The sequence below is a fragment of the Chrysochloris asiatica genome, unplaced genomic scaffold, assembly GCF_000296735.1.
Source record: "Chrysochloris asiatica unplaced genomic scaffold, ChrAsi1.0 scaffold00006, whole genome shotgun sequence".
Taxonomy (NCBI): domain Eukaryota; kingdom Metazoa; phylum Chordata; class Mammalia; order Afrosoricida; family Chrysochloridae; genus Chrysochloris; species Chrysochloris asiatica.
Genome location: NW_006408524.1, coordinates 27,463,046 through 27,482,912, shown reverse-complemented (window position 1 = coordinate 27,482,912; position 19,867 = coordinate 27,463,046). Strand labels below are relative to the sequence as shown.

The window sequence follows — 19,867 nt, the reverse complement described above, 5'->3', positions numbered from 1 at the left end:
AAGCCCGATTCAGAAGAGGATGAGGAACAAGGGATATCACTGCTGATGTCAGGTGGATCTTGAATGAACGCAGAGATGACAAGAACTGCCTTTTGAAATTATCTATTTTGCTCTTTGACTTCCTCAATTCTGCCATTTGTTTTAACATCTCTATGCTGGAGAGCAAGTTTCAGAGTCTCTTCTGACATCCAATTTGGTCTTTTCTTTCTTTCCTATCTTTTATATGAACTTTCTTTTTCTTCATGTATCATCCCACAACTCTTCTGGTCTTTGGTTATTATTGTCTTGTTCATCAATTCTGTCCTTGAGATGATCTCTAAGTTCAGGTGGACTATATTCAAGGTCATTTCAAACCTACCAGCCACTTCTTAGAATGTTTGCTATACAGGGTTGCTATCAGTTTGACCTGACTCCACAGCACTGGCAACAATAACAACAACAACAACGTCTTTGCTCTCTAATGCTCCAAAGCTGCTCTTTATATGATCTCTAAGTTTAGGTGGGATGTATTCAAGGTCATATTTTGGCTCTCGTGGACTGTTTTAAATTTTTTTCACTTCAGCCTGAACTTGCATATGAGAAATTCATGGTCTGTACCTGTTTGTCCCCTGGCCTTGTTTTAACTGATGATATGGAGCTTTTATACCATCTCTTCCCACAGATTCAACCAACTGGGTTTCTGTGTGTCCCATCTGGTGAGATCCATGTGTGTAGTGATATTTTATGTTGCTTAAAAAAGGCATTTGTAATAAAGAAATCATTAATCTTGTAAACTTCTATCATGTGATCCAACATAATTTCTATCACCAATGCCATATTTTCCAACTACTGACCCTTCCTCTTTGTTTCCAATCTTACATGCCAATCACCAGTAATTATCAATATATCTTGATTGCATGTTTGATCAATTTCAGACTGAAGAAAATTGGTAATTTCATACTCACTGGCCTTAGTGGTTGATGTGTAAATTTGAATAATAGTGACATTGAATAATAATGACTGCTGCTTCTGTGAGTGTTGATAGTTGATCCAAGAAGAATGAAGTCCTTGACAACTTCAGTCTTTTCTCCATTGATAAGAATGTTGTTTATTGGTCCAGTGGTGAGTATTTTTGTTTTCTTTACATTGAGATGCAATCCATACTGAAGGCTGTGCTCTTTGATCTTCATGAGTAAATGTTTTAAGTCTTCTTCACTTTCAGCAAGCCAGGTTGTATCATCATCATATCTCAGGTTGTTAATGAGTCTTCCTCCAATACTGATGCCAAATTTTTCTTTATATAATCCAGCTTTTCGGATTATTTGCTCAGCATACAGGTTGAATAAGTATGGTGAAAGAATACGACCTGGTTGCACACCTTTCTTAATTTTAAACCATTCAGTGTTCCTATGTTCTGTTCGAACAACTGCCTACTGGTCCAGGTACAGATTCCTCATGAGCACAATTAAGTGTTCAGGAATACTCATACTTCGCAATGTTGTCCATAGCTTGTCATGATCCTTTGCGTAGTCAATAAAACACAGGTAAACATCTTTCTGGTATTCTCTGCTTTTAGCCAAGATCCATCAGATGTCAGCAATGATATCCTTCGTTCCATGTACATTTTTGAATCTGGCTTAAACCTCTGGAAGTTCTCTGTCAATGTATGTTTGCAGTCATTTCTGTATTACCTTTAGTAAAACTTTACTCGCATGGGATATTACTTTCCTAGGCACCTGGAAAGACCAACTGGATTCCTCTCTGGAGGAAGGGTTCTTAGAGGAATTCTACTGAAGTTGAGTTCTAACAGAGGGAAGAATATTGTAGGCAAGGGAAGTAGCATGCAAAAGACCCTAGGAAAGACTATGGAATTGAAAAATCTAGACGGTGTTGATTCCTGAATCCCTCTTACAAAGGGAATTATTTTTGTTTGATAAAATATTTTGCTAAAGTGTAGAGACCAAAACCCAAACCCAACCCACTGCCCACTGCCATTGAGTTGATTTCAACTCCTATCTACACTATAGATCCGAGCAGAACTGCCCCAAAGGGGTCCCAAGGCTGTATGGAAGCAGACGGCCACATCTTTCTCCTGCAGAGTGGCTGGTGGGTTTGAACTGCTGATTTTGGTTTGCAGCTGAGTCAATGTGGCATTTAACAGACCCAGGAACTCAGAGTCAGAAGCAACTGTGACATCATCCTATACTCATGGGAATTTGGATACATTTTGGGGAAGACTTTGGATTTGTACAAAGCATGGGATAAAGATTTGAGCATGACTGAAGAGCTAAGGATTCAGTTATTTAACTGAATTCGAGTTGATACGGAATTTAGGAACGTGGGGCCCAGTAGGAAAACCGTATCCTGAGGGACTGGTTCAGTTCTTTGTACTATTCCTTGGGAGTAACTGGGAGTCAGATGGAAACCTGGGAGAGGAGCTCAGAGCACAGCCAGAGCTATGGACTGTGGAACTCCTTCTTTGTACAGCATTATTGTTGTTAAGTGTTGTTGAGTCAGTTCTGACTCATAGCGACCCTGTATAGGATTTCCGAGGAGCAGCTGGTGGTTTTTGAACTGCTGATAGAGCTTGGCATAATGGAATCCTCCTGTAAATATTTGCTGAGTGGAAAGAGTCCCATTCAGAAAATGGCACTACCTTATACATTAAGTATATTATTTCATGAAGTCATTAGCAATCCAACCTACTACCTGATTTTGTAAACAAAATGTTACTGGAATGCAGCCAAAACCATTCAGTTATTTATTGTTTATGGCAGCACTTAACAACACCACCACGACCTTCACCCTACAGCGCTAGAGTTGAGTATTTGTGACGGAGACCATAAAGTCTAAAATATTTGCTATTTGGTCTTTTGCAAAAAAAAGTTTGCCAGCCGCTGCATTAGCTAGTGAAGGGGCAACTGGGTTTCAATCTGAGGTGCTATAAAAGGGACACTCATCTCAGATGTCTACTATAGCCTCCAGCAGCTCTATGACTAAATGACTTCAGACATGGTTTGCAGTGCGTGACAAGTGAAAAGTATTTAAACTCATTTGATTAATGACGACCTAGGCTTTCATATCTAAGTTTGCAAAAGTTACATTTAAATCGTAAATGAGTCAATTTCTCAACATCTGACCCTTATCTATTACATTGTCCCAGGAAGATGAGCCACTACAAAGTGTTAATCAATCATTTAGGTTGGCATCCATCTAAAGCTAGTTAGTTGCAGGAAACCATTTAAAATGAATGACAAAGCATAAATAAGTCATATTTCTCTTTTACTTTAGAGTCTCATGTTTCCCACTTAGTTTCTCCCCCTCACTTAGCTTTAACGCTAACAGCATTTTATAGAAGGAATCAATTAAAAGAAATATTAACCATCTCTAAAGCTTAAATAAACCACATTCCTCATAACACAGAGAATAATAAAGTATCTGTGCTATAACCTGTAGCAAAGACAATTAAGTATTTACTTGTTTTTGAGAAAAATACCACCCCCTGTGGGTAAACATGGAGTCCTGGTGTGGTACTGCCAGTTAATGCACTGGACTGCAAGATCGGGGGTTCAAGCTTAACAGCCGCTCCTCAGAAACCCTATACAGGGTTGCTATAGGTCGGAACAGATTTGACGGCACTTAACAACATGGATAAATATGGGGGGTGGTATTTTTTTTAACTCCCTGGTGTGGCACTACAGGATAATGCATTGAACTGCAAGGTTGGGGGTTCAAACTCATCAGTTGCTCCTCAGAAACCCTATACTAAGTCACTATGAGTTGGAACTGACTCGATGGCACTTAACAACAACAACACTGGATAAACAATACGATGGTTCTGTACGAGAAGCACAAGGTTGTTGGTCTGAGCCCCAGCCATTCCACAGGCAAAAGATGAGGCTTTCTGTTCCCGAAAAGATATACAGCCTTGGAAACCTTATACAGGGTCACTATGACTTGTTGGCATTTACCAACTACAACAACAGTGGAAAAACATGGGGTTCTTGTGTGGCACTGTAGCATAGGCTAACCGCAAAGTTGGTGGTTCAAATCTATCAGTTGTTCGGAAACACTCTACAGAGTCGCTGAGTCGGAATCAGTTCAATGGCATTTAACAATGACAACAACAATGAATAAACATGGTGGTGTAGTGGGTTGTGGGACTTGGTTACAGGGTCAGCAGTGTGAACCCGCCCACTCTTTAGTGGGAGAAAGATGAGGCTGTCTCCTGTTATGAAATCCTCGCTAGTAGCTGTATGCTATCCTACAGGGTTGTATGAGCAGGAATCAGCCTGACGGCAATGTGTGCTAGTGGTATGGATAAACCAATACCTTGTTTTCAAGTCCCTTTAGAGAATTTTTGACCACCAAATTACAAACTTAGTGACTGAATTTTGCTTTTTTTTTTTTTGCTATTAATTTTGCTATTCCATTATTTAAAGGAAATGTCAGAATAAACATAACACTCATTTTAAAATTAATTTCCAGAAAATTGTTCAGGAATCGAAAAACAATGAAATGATTCCAGAGACAAAATGGAAACCCGTAAGGAAGCCTTAAGCCATTCTCAAAGCACTTCCAGAATTGATATATGTTGTTTGCTTAATGAGCTAGAGAACTTGCTAGAGATAAGGAGATGCCAGCTGAATAGACAATGGATAGGATCTGTAACGAGTTTGAATAGCTGCTCATGCCACTCTTAACTTTTCAGTGGGAGAAATAAAAGAATAATACTACCCATTTATTTACTTAATATTTTAAAAAGATGAAGTCAAGTCTGATTGTACAAAAGAGTAAATACTGTAATTGTTCCAAAACATTCAAGTACCTGAATTATAAATATTAATTTGCCCTTGGTCAGTGGGTAAGCCAGAACCACAATCCTGGTTTTCTTAACTGTTTTCCATGCCTTCTGCAATCTCCATTGAGCCTTTCAATCCCCAAATAAGCTGAAAAACTGCAAGGAAATACATATTCCCTGGCTCACCTCAGACCAACTGAGCCAGAATGTCTAGTGATAGAGCCCAGGAATCTGGATTTTTACAAAGCTCCTCAGGTGCTTTTGGTGTACCCTGTCTGCAGACCAATGCTGCGTAACCCTGGAGCTACACTGTGTTGTCCCTTTTGGAAAGACAAAAAAGTAGGCTGATGCAAAAAAATCATTTTGCATTGGTATTAAAATTTCCAAGTTAGTTCAAATACGGCATTAAAAATAAAGAAGTGAGATGTTGTTGTTGTTATGTGCTGTGGAGTGGATTCCGACTCATAGTGACCCTGTACAGGGTTTCCGAGAGCGGATGGTGGGAACTGCCCACCTTGAGGTTAGCAGTACACAATACAGCTAGCTATATTTGTGTCTGCCTAAAACCCCCTTTTAAAGCCCAGTCTCTTTTATGGGGAACCACCCGTTTCAACCATGTGGTTTGGGTGGGACAGGACTTCCAGGTCAGAATCTTAACCCTATGACTTTTACTGAATAATTCATTGTTGTTAAGTACCTTCAAGTTGATTCTGACCCATAGAGATGCTGTATAGGGTTTCCAAGGAGCAGCTGGTAAGCTTGAACCACTTACCTTGCAGTTCAAACAACTTTGCAGTGTGACACATTAGCCCACAGCACCACACCAGGCCTGAATGATTTAGGGATGGGCAAATGCCCAAAGATAAACTAATGAAAGTCCTCTAGAATTTTTTTCTCCCATTTCCATTCTTCCTGGGCTTGGAAAGTTGCCAAATGTAAGCCTACACTTGTGATCAGTTTTTGTCACAATTTGGTGAGAGCCTAACCAAGAAAAAAGCCTACACAACGGGAAGTAGAACTGAGAATTAAAAATGATTTCTATACAATTATATGATCTATGTCTACAGAATTCAATGTGAAATTTCCATTTAATGAGCCAACAAGTCAAATGACCTTTGTTTTATTTTTTTCTATTAACTTCTAACAACAAAAAAGTTCTCATAAACCAGAGCTTCCAGAGGCCTGGAAAGGAACGTAAGACCATTCATTGAAGACTTTGGGAAATAAAGATGAATAGATAGTGCCTGACTTGAAGAAGCTATGTGTAGTGTAGAGTTCTCCATCTCTGTATGCAGATGAATTGGTGAACTTATGAAAACATAGACTCCTAGTATTCAATCCCAAAGATTCTGATTTAGTACATTTGGGATGTTCCAAGGGTTATATATTTAACGTAAAGTGTGTGAAGCATTGTGTTGGTGGAAGAAATAGACAATTAATGGAGAGAAACACAATGTGCTGGAATGGAACTTGACTAAAGTACAGGGGAGAAGAACCGTGCTCTCTAGAGCAGGGAGAGAAATGGGTGGTGTCATAGATGGGTCTTAGGAAACTACAAAATCTACCAATTCCATTTAATAGCTATGACCATCACTGTAAGTCTCAGGTAAACATTACCATTTGAGGTGCAATGGCAAAAAAGAAAAAAAAAAGTTAAGAAGCACTGTTCTAGTGTTCTTTACTTATAAACAACAGCCCTGGCCAGATATGAGGGGGTTCAAAAAGTTCGTGGAGAAATTTCATTATCTTTTCATCTATTTTTTGAAGCCCCCTTGTATATTCTACCAAGCAAATAAAATCCTGTTTAAAAAGCCAAGTAGGAATGGCTGTTTATATGCTTGTTTTAATAGCTTTGAACTGGAATCCACTCTAAATCCTAGGTTGCAGTTGTTAAGTGCCTTTAAGTTGGTTCTGACTCATAGTGACCCTGAATGGGGTTTCTGAGGAGCAGCTGGTGAGCTTGAACGCCAACCTTGCAGTCCAGCACATTAGCCCATAGCGCCACACCAGGAATCCTAAGTAGTAGAGGTGAAAGGAACTTAATTTGGTATAGTTCACAAAGAAGGAAACTACCAGTGGGGATCAACTGTAAACTGAGAAACCATCCAGAGTGGATTCTATCTGTGTCTTGGTGGGCAGTAGTAGAATAAGCACTGCTGTGGTTAGATGCCATCAGGTCAGTACCGACTAAAAGTGACCCTATTCACAACACAACGAAACACTGCCCAGTCCTGCGTCAACCTCACATTGTTGCTATGCTTGAGCCTACTGTTGCCACCACTGAGTCAATCCATCTCGTTGGGGCTCTTCCTCTTTCTCTCCAACCTCCTACTTTACCAAACATGATATTCTTCACCACCACCCCCAACATGATATTCTTCTCCATGGATTGGTCCCCCCTGATAATATGTCTGAAGTCTGAGAGATGAAGTCTGGCCATTTTGGCTTCCAAGAAACATGGCTCTACTTCTTCCAACACAGATTTGTTGGAAGAAGTAAGGAGTCTTTAAAAATGGAATGAAAACAATAAGCACTGGAATGCTACTAACTTTAAGGTCAGCAGTTCAAAGCCTCAGCCACTCCTCAGAAACCCTATACAGGGTTATTATGAGTTAGAACCAACTTGATAGCACTTAACAACAATTTTATTTTTATATGCCATTTCACTTATGAATGCTTTTAGCTTCTATCTGCAAAGAGAGAAAACACTTTATTCCACATACCATTTAAAGCTTCCAGGATAACAAAAAAAAGTAAGAGTAACGCCACAATTTTGGAGTAGGCAAAGATTTCTTACAGGACACAAAATGCATTAAAATCCCCCCGAAGATTGATAAAATTGTACTCTATCCAAAGACATCAGGATGACAATAAAAAGGCAAGCCCCAGACTGGAAGAAAACATGCAGTCTATGGAATATCGGTCTGTGACCAGGACAGTATCTGCATGGGAACTCTTCTGCTGGAGCTCGGAATACCACGGAACAAGTCTGACCATGTAATCTTGACGCCACTATGTTGGAGAGGACGTGGGCAGTGCTCTGGTTGACAGTCCAGCTGCACATCCAGCACACATGTGGCACCCACTGTCAGCCAGGTCAAGTCACCTTGGACAACTGGTGAAGTTAGCCTGCATTTATTTAACAGCGGCTTTCCCTGACTACACCTATAGCAAGAGCTGCCTAAACAAACCCTCCCCAAACACTGATCCACAAAAGCAACAGCAAAATAACATGGTTGTTGTTTTACACCTGATACACTTTGGAGAATTTTTTTACATAACAATCAACTCAAAGCAAACCCACTGCCATCAAGTAGATTCTTACTCACCGCAACCCTGCAGACAGAGAAGAACTGTTCTTTAAGGTTTTTGAGACTGTAAATCCTTACGGGAGCAGACAGCCTCCTCTTTCTTTTGATTAGCTGCTGGTAGGTTTGAACTCTCAGTCTTGTGATTAGGAGTCCAACGTTTAATTCACTACACCACTAGGGCTCTTACATAGCAATGTTGGTTTTAAGTGCCATCAAGTCAGTTATGACTCATAGAGTCCCTGTATAGCGTTCCCGAGGACTGGGTGTTGGGTTTGAACTTCTGACCTTGTGATTATCAGTCCAGTGCTTACCCTACAGTGCTACATCAGGATCCCCTACATAATAATGTTGTTAAGTGACATCAAGTTGGTTCTGACTCATAGTGACCCTATATACGGTTTCTTTGGCTGTAATCTTTGGGGTAGCAGAAAACCTAATTTGTCTCCTACGGAGCAGCTGGTGGACTCGAACCAATGACCTTGTGGTTGGCAATCCAATGCTTTTCTTACAGAGCGAGCCATTGTGATCCTACATAACAATGTTGTTGTTGTTGTTATGTGTCATCGAGTCGGTTCCAACCCATAGCAACCCTATACAGGGTTTCCAAGGCTGTAAATCTTTATGGGAGCAGAAAGCCTCATCTTTCTCCCGCGAGCGACTGGTAGTTTCAAACTGCTGACCTTAAGGTTCGCAGCCCGATTCGTAACCACTACACTACCAGAGCTCCTACATAACAATAAGTACTTGGAAAACAGATATTTCTTCTCATAGGATTTGTAGCTAGAATAGACAAAGAACGTGTCTACAAATTAACAGCAGAATGACAAATTAAAAGAAATAAAACATATGTCACAAAAGAGGAAATACAAATAACTAAGTAAGTACCTGGGAAGGTACTCAAGGAGATATTGTTTTTATATCTAAGAGCATGGTTAAAACGAAAACAATAAACTAGTAAAGGTAATACACTATCATTAAGGACATGTACCAGTGGTGGGTGTGAAAAATGGTAGAAACATTTTAGAAAATTATTTGGAAATCAGGTGTTTATTATATAAGAATGTTTTAAAAAGAATACTCTCTCCTTTATTTTCATGGAATTTATATTAAAAAAGGGGCTGAGATATTATAATAACATTCTTTTAAATTTCACCATTATTCACTTTAGAGATGAAAATCCTAGAGATTCGAATGTAAGATTAGCTACTAAGCCAGCACACTCATATCAAAAACCCAAATTTAACGTTGACAAATATAAATAAATCAATGGCAGATTGTTAAACAATTGGGGGAAGAGCTAAATAGCTCTTAAAGAAAAAGCCCTGTAGATTGTAGTTGAAGCAAAGTTTGCTTATGGGTGATAATTATTTAATTTCATTTGTGGTTGGACTGTCCCTTCAGTGCAGAATAAAGGAGTGCTGCCTCAGGTCTAAACATCCTATGTCCTTAACTGCCCTGAGTTATCTATCCTAATGATGTGAACCAGCACTCAGATGGCCCAGCCCAGCTCAGGTTCTGCAGAGAGGCGGGAGAAAATCCAGAACCATCACTAGGCAGGCGGGTTACTTTTATACTTAATCAGAAATCAGGAATGGTCCCTGGAGGTGAAGAAAAGGCCAGTGGAGACTGTCGAGCCTCCATGTGGGAGTCCAGCCCAGGCTTTTAATCCAATATAAACCCTCATGGTGCTGGTTTTTTGAGTCATGACAACTTCCTGTCCGTAAACCACACAGCAGCTACTAAAGGTTTCTTCAGAATCCACAGAAGACCTGCCTAAAATGACAACCCTTGGAACCGGGTGGGAATTTGGGGCTGAGTCACTCTTGGTACTAAGTTAACAGTGGAGGAGCAGGTGCAGCAAGCACTGGTTCAGAAGTGAGTTAAACCTTTTTCTCGCCAATATAAAATAAACATTCCTTCTTATTAAGTGAAAACGGAAGTCTACAAAACAAAAATGAGTGAGATGAACTTTAAATTAAAAGAAAAACACTAAGACTGGAGAGGATGCATATAGACATGTTAACAAAGTGGTTATTACTTTTGGCTAAAGGAAGGACAGGTTTTCTTCCTTGTGATTTCATTTGTTTTTGTTTTTGGTTGGAAAAAATAGGGAGTTTGTTAACATTCTTTATAGATTTTGAAATATTTCAGGAGTATTATAACTATGGAAGAGACCCCCACCTTTTTTCCTAATATAAGGGCCATGTTTATAAACTACAGTAGACCTCTTGAAGTCTGATCAAGATAGTAACAGCCCAGATGCAAGAAGCAAGAAAAGTTTGTGATGACCAGTGATGTTTAATCTGACAAAGGGAACTTGAAGGCCAGATGAATCTGCAAACACTTGGAGCAGTTATGAAGGGGAAGGCATGCTGACTGGGATTTGCATGGTTTCAGAGTGAAGAATTAGGATTCACAGTAAAAATTACAAGCAGGAGAAAATGAACTAACCAGAGGGAAAATTATCTACCCATCAGGAGCATTAAAAAATGGAATGCACTGCTTGTGTGGTAGTGATGCCCCATTTTGGAAGTATTTTACACAGATGATAAGTGACTTCCTGTTTCATCCTTTAAAGAAACAATTCTTAAAGGAGAGATGTGACCAAGCGAAACTTAAAGAAAAAACCCATACAGACTATTCTTTACTGTCCAGGTATTTTGAGATCTGCTCCCCTATCCCACTCCCACCTAATGAGTCAAATCAATACAGAAGAGCTGGTACTAAGATCTTAGCAAATGACTTACCTGTATTTTACTTTATCTACTCCTTGGTGCGTAGCACTGTAGGATAATCACTAGACTGCAAGGTCAGTTTGAAGCTCAAGGTGAGCAGTTCACACCCACTCGGAAACCCTATACACTCTGTTGGAACTGACTCCACAGCACCTAACAGCAACAACAACATACTTGTATATAAAAAAGGGATAATAATAAGTACTCCTTCCATAGGGTTGTTGTAAGGATTAAAATAATTGCTATAAATAAAGGATTTGGTGCAGTGCTGACACATAGTAACTACATGATGTATGTTGGACACAATCATATTCTATAACCAATGTATTACAAGGAATTTGGTAGAATAAAAATTAAAAATCAGCTACAAGCAATAGATTCTAAGTGATTAGTTTTGAGCAGATGGTGTTACATGACAGTGAACTGCTACACTGGTTTCTTCAATGAAAAAAATCTTTGATTAAAACAGATGAATTTCCAAATGAAGGAACTGACCCTTCTAAAGTTACAGAACTTATTGTCTGTTTTCTTATAGTACACACCAACTTACTGCTCATTAAGCTCCTTCCTAAATTCCTATCAGTTGTGGACACTTTTAGGCTGAGCTCACTGTTATATTTTATGATATGCTAAAGAGAAGAGCCCAATAAAGAGAAATGGGCTTTCTCACCTACAAAAATACACGGCTGTATTAAAATTCCTTTTTATCTTGGTTGCTTCTCATATTTCTGCTTTACCTGTCCTCTGAGGCAGTTGGGCGGACACTTGTTTGTAGCGGAGTGTGTATCTCATTAGAATAAAAGGTGTCTGACAGGAGGTCATCTCCTTCAAGCTCCCTGCAACAGCAGGACCTGCCGTGAATGACCTTCATGATTCTTGACTAAAAAGGCATCGATCTGGAAAGAAAGAGGGCACACTTGGTTCTGACCCTCCATCAGGGCAGGCAGAAAAGACGCTTTGTGCTATTAAACTGCCCAGCCCAGCGCAGCATAGAAATCAGGGGTTTAAGCCCATCCTGGACGGACTCTCAAGGGATCACTGTAGGATTAAAGAGCAGTTGAACAATTGATCGAATTTCTATGGAAATGAATTTCAAAGGAAACAATTCCACCGAATGGAATATGGTTCTAAATAGCCGTTCAGTTATAGAAGGTCAACCAAGAGGTCCATACAAGTCCGCTGTTGGCCGCCTTGGATTGAAATTCAATTCTTGCTTTATATTTAGCAGTAAACGATTCAAGAAAACTCGGCTGCCACCCCCCTCCCGCCCTATGGCCTTTCTAAGAAGCAAGGGGGATCTGTCATCCGACAGAATCCAGAGCTGCGCTTCTAAAAGGCTCTGGGGATTGTGAACACAACCCCACTGCAGAGGCAGGCGCCAAAGGGGATTCCTGGGTCTCTCCCTCGGGCGTGGAGGGGATGCCGCGGGGCAGTCCTCGCCCCGCCGCCGTGTGTCCCGGAAATTCGAGGCACCTGGAACATTGGTCCGGAAGCGACATGTGACCTCGCCTCCCTATCCCCAGAGATGACAGGCCTCCGCGGGGCGTGGAGTCCGGCCGACGTCCGCACCTGCGGCCCCAGGGAGCTGGCGGGCAGGTGCGGGTGAGGGAGGGAGAGGAAGCGCGGGAGGGCCGGGGGTGCGGTTCAGGGCGCCTGTGACGGCGACCGTGACTGTAGCACAATGCAGCCCTGCGCGGAGGCGGCGGGCAAGGGGTCGGACGGTGGCTCATAGAGACCCCTGAGGGGGCCAAGCTTTGAGATCGAGGTGAGGCCGTTTTGGAAACGGAACCGGAAGTGAGCCGAGCGACGAGAAACCCGGATTAGGGGCGAACCGTGCTCTTCCACGCCTGCTGGCCCTTCGCCCCGCCCCGCCCCGCCCATCGCCATGCTCCTGTATGCTCTCTGGCGGCTGCACGAGGCCTAGCCACGTGAGAATCTCTCTGGACTGGACCGAGGAAGAGCCAGCTGGAGACAGGCTAGTGAATTGGGTGATATTTGCCTTTATCGTTGACACCTTTAAACATTAAAAAAAAAAAAAGAAAAAAGTGTTTTGCCTTTTTGCTACTGCTGGGTGTTGAGGAGCTCCCATTAAATTCCCCGTCAGCTCAACCCACTTCTTGTACTTCCACACTCCAGCTTTCCCCATGGTTTGATTCTTGGTGGGATGTAACAACTGAACATTAAAGGTTTACTCAAAGGCATCTGATGATTCATCTGTAGCTATGTGTTGTTAGCATGTCCCTGAATGCCGGTGGGACCAGGGGAAGTCCCAACCCAGGCTTAATGGAACGTGGTGTGTGGTAATAGCTTCCAGGGCCAAGTAGGTTTGAGATTTTATTTCAGGTCACATGAATGTAAACGGTAGGGGACTTACTTAATTTTATCTTTGTCTTACAGACAAGAGAAAAATCATTGTCAGATCTTTGTAAAAGTGTTATTCTATTTGAAAAATGCCTCCCGCTCTGAAAGGCTACTTTAGGATGTCAGGATTGGCTCTCTTTAGCCTCAGTTTTTCTTTCATTACCAGCAGGGGGCGTGAGAACGTTTGTGGAAAAAAATGGAATGAAAAGATACGGAATTTTCCCACTAACTTTGTGAATACCCTTTGCGTGTGACCCCAAACATCCAAGTAGTATCCTACCCAAGGATGCTCAAAACAACAGACTTCTTAGGTCTGTCACGACCAGTGGGATCAATTGCTGTTTAACAACTTTCTACATTTAACACATTGATCTCTTTTTCATTACTTCATGTACTTTTCCTATCACTTGTATTCCTGCAAGTGGGAAAGATTAATTAAATTTAGGTAGGAAAAAATTGTATGCATGAAATATTTGAGGCACACTGGTGGCCTAGTGGGTTATGTGTTGGGCTGCTAACTGCAAGATCAGCAGTTCAAATCCACCAGCCAGTCCATGGGAGAAAGATGAAGTTTTTCATTCCAAAGTATGCCTGGAGATCTACTTCTAGACATTTCATATAAATGGAATCATAATTATCTGCCCTTTTGTGTCTGGCTTATTTAATTTAGTATTATGTTGTTACGTATCAGAACTACGCTTCTATGACTGAATAATATTCCGTTATGTCTATACACAACATTTTTGTTTATCCACAAATCTGTTGATGGACAATTGGGTTGTTTCCACCTTTCAGCGATTATGAATAATGCTTTGGTGAACATTATTCATTTCAATCATGCTTTCAAATTTTTTAGGTATATTGTGAGTGCAATTGCTGGGTTATAGGATGACTCTATTTTTAACTTTTTGAGGAACTGCCACACCCACAAGGTTTTCCACAAGGGGTGCACTATTTTACATCTCCAGCAGCAGTATAAAGGTCCCAATTTCTGGAATACTTGCTTGTGGGAGCCTGGAACCACCATGAAATAAGGCTGATTATCCTGCTGGAGAGATCAGTCAAGCTTTCAGATGACAACAACCTCAGCTGCCATCTGATTGTAGTCACAGGAAAAGCCCCACATGAAGCCAGCAGAACTGCCTCACCAATCCCAACCAACCCACAGACCCATGAGAGCTAATAGCAGGATTGTCCTTTAAAACCCCTAAGTTTGGGAATGGATTATTAAGGACAGATAATAAGAACACTTGTTTTATATGTATATATTTGTATATGTTGCATAATTTGTTCTTTCAATTCCCTTTTTTTAATTTGTTTATGTTAAATGGGTGTTAGTGGTTGGCTTTACAATTTAGTTTAGGGTACAGAAGATTTCTGTGAGATTGTAACTAAACTAGAAATGAATATGGTGACTGCCTTAGATAGGCTTTTCTAGAGAAGCAAAATCAGTGAAACATATATATGTATGTTGTTGTTGTGTTGTTAAATGCTATCAAGTCTATTCTAACTCATAGCGACCCAGTATAGGGTTTCCTAGGAGCAACTGGTGAGTTTGAACTGCCACCCTTGCAGTTTAAACCAAACTTGAGGTTGAGTGCTTATCCTCTGGCATACCATATGTGTGTGTGTGTGTGTGTGTGTGTGTGTATAAAGTTTATATCAAGGAAATGGCCCCCAGTGGGAAAAAACAGCAAGATTTTCCTGACTGTCCATTATATTGAGAGCAGTACACACCTCTCAGGAAACATCCTTTCAGTTGTTTGGCTGCTCATAGTTAATCATCATTAACTATGCTGTATTAGATTTCACTATGGGAATAAGCACATCTCAATTGCCAAACCGACCCAGTCAAATTGACACAAAACCCGAACTATCATAGTCTACCGTTTGTCAACTTGACACATATAAACTATATGCATAATTTGTAAATAAGGAAAATTATAGTCATACTTGTGCTTAACATGATATAAGTCAAATGTGTACAACTGAAAATGCACTGGCCCCATTTATATTTTTACATTATGTATTTTACAAATGAACAAAGCAAAAATAGCTGATGCACACATGCAAACCAAACTAAACAAAAATATATATTTATTTAAAAGTCCAAAGGGCACATTCTGCAAGCCACGTTCTTGTCCAGCCTTTCTCAGTCCAGGGACCTAGAGTTCTCAGCTGCTCTGTCTCTCCATGCATCGCCTCAGCCACTATCTCTGCTGTTGCCATTTTTCTGGGTTGGATCTTATGCTCTACTTATGCTCTTCCTTCTTGATGGTCCTTGGGATCCTGTGTTCCTGAAATGAAAGATTAACTACTCCCCCCTTTTAGTTACACAGCTTCTACAATTACAGGTGTGACAATTGTGATCAATCCTGATAATTACTCACTGTTGTTGTTAAGTGCTGTCGAGTCGGTTCTGACCCATAGCGACCCTGTATAGGATTTCCCAGGAGCAGCTGGTGAGCTTGAACTACTGACTTTGCAGTTTAAAACGGCTTTGCAGTCTGGCTCATTAACCCACAGCGCCACACAATTAACTCACTACTGAATCATAAAATCCTACCATCATCATCCCCCATCCCCTTTCACTAGATCCATCTGGAAAAGAAGGAAACTATTCAGTGGGGATTCTACCTTACCCTGGCTCTTTCTGAAACAAAGCACGCTCATGAAAGTTTGTGTCTTTATAACCCCCCTACCCCGTTTTTGATTGCCAGTGTCTAAGTTGCCTATCATTACCAAGCCAGTACACTGAGGAGACAAGCATGCTCCTTGATCTGAAGATTCTTCCATTCCAGCTGGAATTTTGAGCAACTGCATCCATAAGAAAAATTCCAGTCCATTAAATTGTAGCAATTCATACTTGCTCACAGTATCAAACACCTTTGTCTTCATTTGGTCAGGTTCTGGTTGGCTCAGCCGTAGTCATCCAAGCTAGGTCAAATGGGTACCAGCTGCAAGTTTGGGCGTTCACACATACCTCCCTGCACTTCAGATAAGCTGGCCCTTTCACTCTCAGCCTTAGTCCCCATAGGATAGGTCAGTGCCCATGAGCTCAGGAGTTCATACAACTCCTTAAACTTCAGACTAGCCACTTCCCCAGACTCCACCGAGGAAGCACAGTTCTACTTTAACACATATGAGGTTGACATGAGTCAGACTTGACTGGACACAGCTATCTTGTAATTGTTAGACATGTCCTTGAAATTTGCTGAGTCTCCCCACTCCCCCGCGTGGCTAGTCTTGATTTTAGAATTGCATTGTTTCTTTAAGTGCATAAGAAGTGACACCCTCAAAACAAATACAGCTCGGTGACTCCGTAGGATAGAGTAGCACTTCCCCTTTGGACTTCTGAGACTGTAAATCTTTATGGGAGCGGATAGCGTCATCTTTCTCTCTTGGAGTGGCTGGTGAGTTCACCGGTTGACATGACCGTTAGCAACCCAACAAGTAATCCACTACCACCAGGGCTTCTTAAACCAAACCACTGTCATGGAGTCCACTGCCATCCATAGTGGCCCTGTATAGGGGTCTGCTCTCCTGTGGAACAGCGGGTGGGTGTGAATCAAAGACCTTACAGCTAGCAGCCCAGTGCCCTTCCTCAGCGTTTCCATACCATTTTGCTTATTAGTCTGAGAGGGAACACTGTCCATAGACTTGGAGTGGGGAGATCAGGTTTACTTAAGAAACAAGACTTCAGAAATGATTTACCACATTGCTTTAGGTAAGGTCATGCATAACCCCATAAGGTAGAAACCCTAGCAGGTTTGATTGGCAAGTGAAAGACTCATGCATCATAAAAGTCACCTCCGCAGTGATGTATAACCCTGTGCTCACTGCCTGCTCCATCTCATGCTGCCACCATTGCCCTCTCACTGTTCTATGATGAAGGACATGGCAGACATCGACAGAGGAAGACAGTTAAAGGGGCAGTAGTACAATGTCACCCACGCAGGCTGAAATCCAGAAGACTTCATTTACCATGGTGCTTTTTCATTAATGAGTGAAAAGTGAAGAGGTTGTGGTTTCTAATCAAAAGAATGCTTTTGTTACTGAAAAGTGAATGGGATTAATTGGGAGGGGAGCAAAAGTTAATTGGGTCAAAAAGATAAATTAAGAGGAAACTAAAACCCATCTCTGCCACCATTAAACCTACCCTTGGTTTTTGATAAAATCAAGTACCTGTAAAACAAAAAGGTTCAAATGTAAATATTTGAGCATTTACAAAGTAGCTTTGTGACTGGTGACTGTATCAATTTTATAATAAATACCATCTCTACATTCCAGCGCAGATATTTTAAGGTATAAAGAATCTTGCTGATTCTTTATGGGTACGTTTTTTGGGTTGAGTTCTTGGTTTGGTTTAAGTATCCTGCCATTCCTTGAATATGTACTGATTCCCTGATGGTACTGGAGTCCTTTGATGGTGCAAATGGATAAGACCTCAACTACTAACAGAAAGGTTGGCAGTTTGATCCCACCCAAGAGGACCCTTAGAAGACAGCCCTGGAGATCTGTTTCTAAGAGGTCGCAGCCTTGACAAGCCCCTGGAGCTCACATGGCGTCTTCATGAGTCAGAATCAACTTGACAATAACTAACAACAAGTTGATGCTAATAGATGTACCTAAACTCATCATAGTCTACTGAAGCTGGGCTGTTGAAACGAAGAGCTTTACTTCTGAGTCCTGTATAATTTAAGTGATTGTATTTTAGTTTGAACTCCTAGTGTGGTGCTGTAGGATCAGCACTAGACTGAGAACCACAATGTCAGTAGTTCAAACCCATCAGCTACTCCTTGGAAACCCTATAAAGGGTCACTATGAGTCAGAAATGGCTCTATGGCACTTAACAACATTTTAGATAAAAATTTAAAGTTGTTAATGGAACCATGATAAGAGTATAGCATACTGTTTAACATAAAACAAGAAGATCTTAAAGACGATTATTATTTTTTGTTTTGTTTTGTTTTTTGGGTGGTGATGGTCATTGTTTTTGATTGTTGAATTTAAAATTAGGTATAAAAGTAGTGCCTTTTGTGCCCTCTAGTGGTTAAGAATAAATTTGCACTATTGCAATTTCAGGGCTTTAATTTTATTTACAAGGAAAAAGCTATGTAATATTTTAAAAGCAGTTTGAAAATTATGTTAGTACATTGTTATAACTAATTAGTATTTTTGCATATTTTAAGAAAGAAAAACAAGAGTTTTATGAACCATAATTTTCAAATTCCTGGAAATCTGGCTAGAAGCAAAATAAATTTTGAGATAAATTTTCTTTAGGATTAAAATAATATTTCTCTATCTCTACACAGAGAGGATTAATGTAGACAGTAATCTAGTTATAATTTAATTCCACTTCTGTCTCCAGTAGTAATTTTCTTGTTTGACTCCTTTCCTACTTTAGTTCCTATATTTAGAATGAGAGTAATGGGTGGTAATACTTTCCATTTCCTAAAATATGCACAGATTATACATATTACATTAGTGTTATATCATGAGGGGGAAATGTCACAGTATACTTTAAGAGCAGCTAATTTTATTAATTATCTTTGGGCATCTATTTGACTAATTATCATTCTACATTATAATAAGTTAAATGCAAGGGTTCTAAATTATACTACATAACTGTAATATAAAAAGACCAGGGAAGCAGAGAAGATGTAAAGTAAAACTGGGCTATTGGAATACTGTGAAGGAGCACTGAAGTTTGAAGACAAATTCTATAAAATAGCATAGGAATCATTGTTGACAAGTGATTTCACAGGAAAATTAAACTAATCAAATTCCTCCTTTTTATTGCAATTCTGAAATAAATGTTTCCCCAGAAGAACAACCCAATCTGTGTCAGAAGAAGTACAGCCAGAATGCTTCTTAGAAGCCAGGATGGCGAGACTTGCATCTCTCTCTTACTTTGGACATATTTTCAGGAGGGGCCAGTCCCAACAGAAAGACATCATGCATGTCGAAAAAGTGCAAGAGTCCCCATGAGATGGACTGGCACAGTGGCAGCAGCAGTGGGCTCAAGCATAACAACAATTGTGAGGATGGCACATGACTGGGCAGCATTTCATTCTGTTGTGCAAAGGGCTACTATCAGTTGGAACCAACTCTATGGCACCAACCAACCACAACACCATCTCTGATAACTAACAGAAACTTTTGTTATTCCAATATTTCTTGCCTTCTTTTTCCATCTCCCCACCAAAAGAACTATGTATAGTGTTGTAATGTACTGAGGATTTATTTCTAGGCTCCAATGCATTCTTTATTATTTTTGAAAACTCTTAAGCCTTAATTTAGCAAATGTTTCTTGATGCATAACATGTTTGAGGACCGCAGAGGAAGTAGTTGTGTGCTGGGCAGAGTGGTGAATGGAGGAGGAAGAGCTTCAACTTTGATGCCAGATAGATCTCAGTTGAGTCTCTGCTAGTTTTGGTATTTTTGGAAGGTTCTTTCTTGCATATCAAAAGGAGTATAACACATAAGGACTCCTGGAGTGGCACTGGACTGCTAACAGCAAGGTCAACAGTTCAATTCAACAGCACTTAACAACAACCTATAACAATGGTTAAAACAGATCAATTATCATAACAATGTGTTGTTGTTGTTAAGTGCCCTTGAGTCAGTTCTGACCCATAGTGACCTTGTATAGGGTTTTCAAGGAGCAGCTGGTGAGC

The 19,867-nt window shown here is 40.5% G+C and overlaps 1 protein-coding gene across 1 annotated transcript in view; it reads right to left on the bottom strand.

Annotated features, from left to right (window-relative positions):
* LOC102813728 (chromosome unknown open reading frame, human C7orf31) overlaps positions 1–11,697 on the bottom strand; it is a 51,241-nt gene extending 39,544 nt beyond the window's left edge. The window contains exon 1 of the mRNA XM_006832201.1: positions 11,564–11,697. Within this exon, the coding sequence (XP_006832264.1) occupies positions 11,564–11,697 (134 nt within the window). The remainder of the gene's footprint in view (positions 1–11,563) is intronic.
* Positions 11,698–19,867: the final 8,170 nt, after the last annotated feature.